Here is a 2,286-nt window from a genome sequence, read left to right as displayed (position 1 = left end):
TTGACCCATGACTCTAAAATTTCCATCACTCTCAGCTTTAAAGATAATTTTATTAGGAATCTAGGTGGTTTTCTACTGAGGAAGAACATATATAGGACATTTGGTGTCCTTGTGTAATTTTAAGCTTTACTGTTTTTTTTGTTTGTTTTTGTTTTTGTTTTTGTTTTAAGGCAGAGTCTCGCAAATGAAGTTTCTACTAGTCCAGGGCAAAATGAAAATTTTTAAGTCTCTATTGACTATATCCTAGGAATATATTCTTTCTGTAGAAAACTTTCAAGGAATGGGAAAACTTATATTAAGACCACCAAACCATTGTTAATATATTGATTTATTTTTCCAGTGTTTTTCTATGTACAGTTTTTTAACAAGAATATATATATGTATGTATTAATGTATGTTGATCCTGCCATTACCATCTGATTTTTCTTCAGCATTTTCCAATGTCATTAAAAATCCTTTCAATGTAGTTTTGTCTGTAGAATGTTCTATCTTATGAAAGCATCATAATTTATTTTATTACTCTGTATTTAAAATTTAAAAAAAAATTTTAAACATAGTAGTTGTTTCCACTTTAAAAAAATGTAAAGAATACTATGATGGTCTCTTCCGTCTGTGAGCTGGCGGCATGGCGGCCCTCACTGCCCCGGCCAAGCCGCTCCTGTCCCTGAACCCGCAGGAGGATACCAAGTTTAAGAAGGAGGTGGCGCAGGTACGCCGGCGCGCAACCAAGCAACAGGAGAAACAAAAACTTACTCCCGGAGTAATCTATGTGGGCCACTTACCGCCATCACTTTATGAAACCCAGATCCGAGCATATTTCTCCCAGTTTGGCACTGTTACGAGATTCAGGCTGTCCAGGAGTAAAAAGACTGGAAATGGCAAAGGCTATGGCTTTGTGGAGTTTGAATCTGAAGATGTTGCCAAAATAGCTGCTGAAACAATGAACAACTACCTTTTTGGTGAAAGACTCCTGAAGTGTCATGTTATACCACCTGAAAAAGCACATGAAGAACTTTTTAGAGAGTGGCACATGCCATTTAAAAGGCCGTCATATCCAGCAGTGAAACGATACAATCAGAATCGGACGCTGCTTCAGACGCTACGGATGGAGGAGCGATTTAAAAAGAAGGAAAAATCTCTCAGGAAGAGATTGGCTACGAAGGGAATTGATTATAGTTTCCCTTCATTAGTCTTACATAAAAATGAGGAAAACACTTCGAACACTGGTCCTCAAAATTCCAGAAAGCACCAGGCTTTACGTAAGAAGAAGAAAGCAGCTTCAGTCACTCCTAACACTCCTGAGAAGACCGTGGAGAGCCAGGGCCCCACACCAGCTTGTACACCAGCATTTTTGGAGAAACGAAAATCTGAAGTGGCTACAATGAATGATGATGCTAAAGATAACGAGATAGTTTTCAAACAGCCCATATCTGATGTAGAAGGAGACACACAAGAGCCTCAAATGCCTACACGTTCAAGGAAAAAAAGACGAAGAAAAAGCAACCACTGATTCTGAATGTATTGTGCATAGTTCTGAAAAAGGTGATTTTATTATAGAGGCTGATTCTTTGTATTTAACTAGATACAGTAGAATGCAACCAGTAACTTGATGGTGGAAGGGAAAAGCTGTCAATTCAAGTCAGTAGGGAAAGCAGTCAGTGATTTTGGCTTCCCCGCCCTCGCTGAAGTGCAGGGGGCACCGCAGCTTACTGCAGCCAGGCTCTCGAGGCCTGTGTCCTGTCTCTGCTGCTCTCTGCAGCTTTCATAGCTGCCTTTAGTTACTCTGCCTTGAGTACTAAACTGTAGCCTTTGTTGTTGCCATCAAATAAAATAAAATCTTGCTTGACCATGTACATGGTTCTCTGTTAGACCAAGCACATTTAACCCATCAGATGGCTGGAACTGGAGGTTAAATCGTATGGAGAGTGAGAAGGCCTAGGGATTCATTTATGTATATATGATCATATTTACGAATGTTAAATTAGTTTGGGGTGGGCTAGCATGGATTAATTAATAACTACATCTTGTATAAGGATCATCAATCTGAAATTAGATTTCAAGATTCAAGCAGTGACCACCAAATAAACTTTTTCTTTATTTTTTGGTATGCAAGGGGGACTTGAGTGTCTTGAAGTAAAATTGTTGGTTTTTGCCTGTCTTTAAGTTTCTTATGCCCTTGAAACGTGCTTTTGTATCAGCTAATTCGGGTTCATTAAAAACATTCATTGCCACCAAAAAAAAAAAAAAAAAAGAATACTACGATGAACATTTTTGTACACATTTTAA

At 38.5% G+C, this 2,286-nt stretch overlaps 1 protein-coding gene across 1 annotated transcript; it reads left to right on the top strand.

The window, feature by feature from the left end:
* The first annotated feature begins 604 nt into the window (after positions 1 to 604).
* Positions 605 to 1,510, top strand: LOC130854304 (MKI67 FHA domain-interacting nucleolar phosphoprotein-like). Its single transcript, XM_057737002.1, has one exon. It carries the CDS (start codon positions 626 to 628, stop codon positions 1,508 to 1,510), a length of 885 nt encoding a protein of 294 aa, XP_057592985.1. The 5' UTR covers positions 605 to 625.
* The last annotated feature ends 776 nt before the right edge of the window (positions 1,511 to 2,286 follow it).

This window comes from Hippopotamus amphibius, chromosome 5, assembly GCF_030028045.1.
Source record: "Hippopotamus amphibius kiboko isolate mHipAmp2 chromosome 5, mHipAmp2.hap2, whole genome shotgun sequence".
NCBI classification, from domain to species: domain Eukaryota; kingdom Metazoa; phylum Chordata; class Mammalia; order Artiodactyla; family Hippopotamidae; genus Hippopotamus; species Hippopotamus amphibius.
This window is presented reverse-complemented; position numbering and strand designations above follow the sequence as displayed.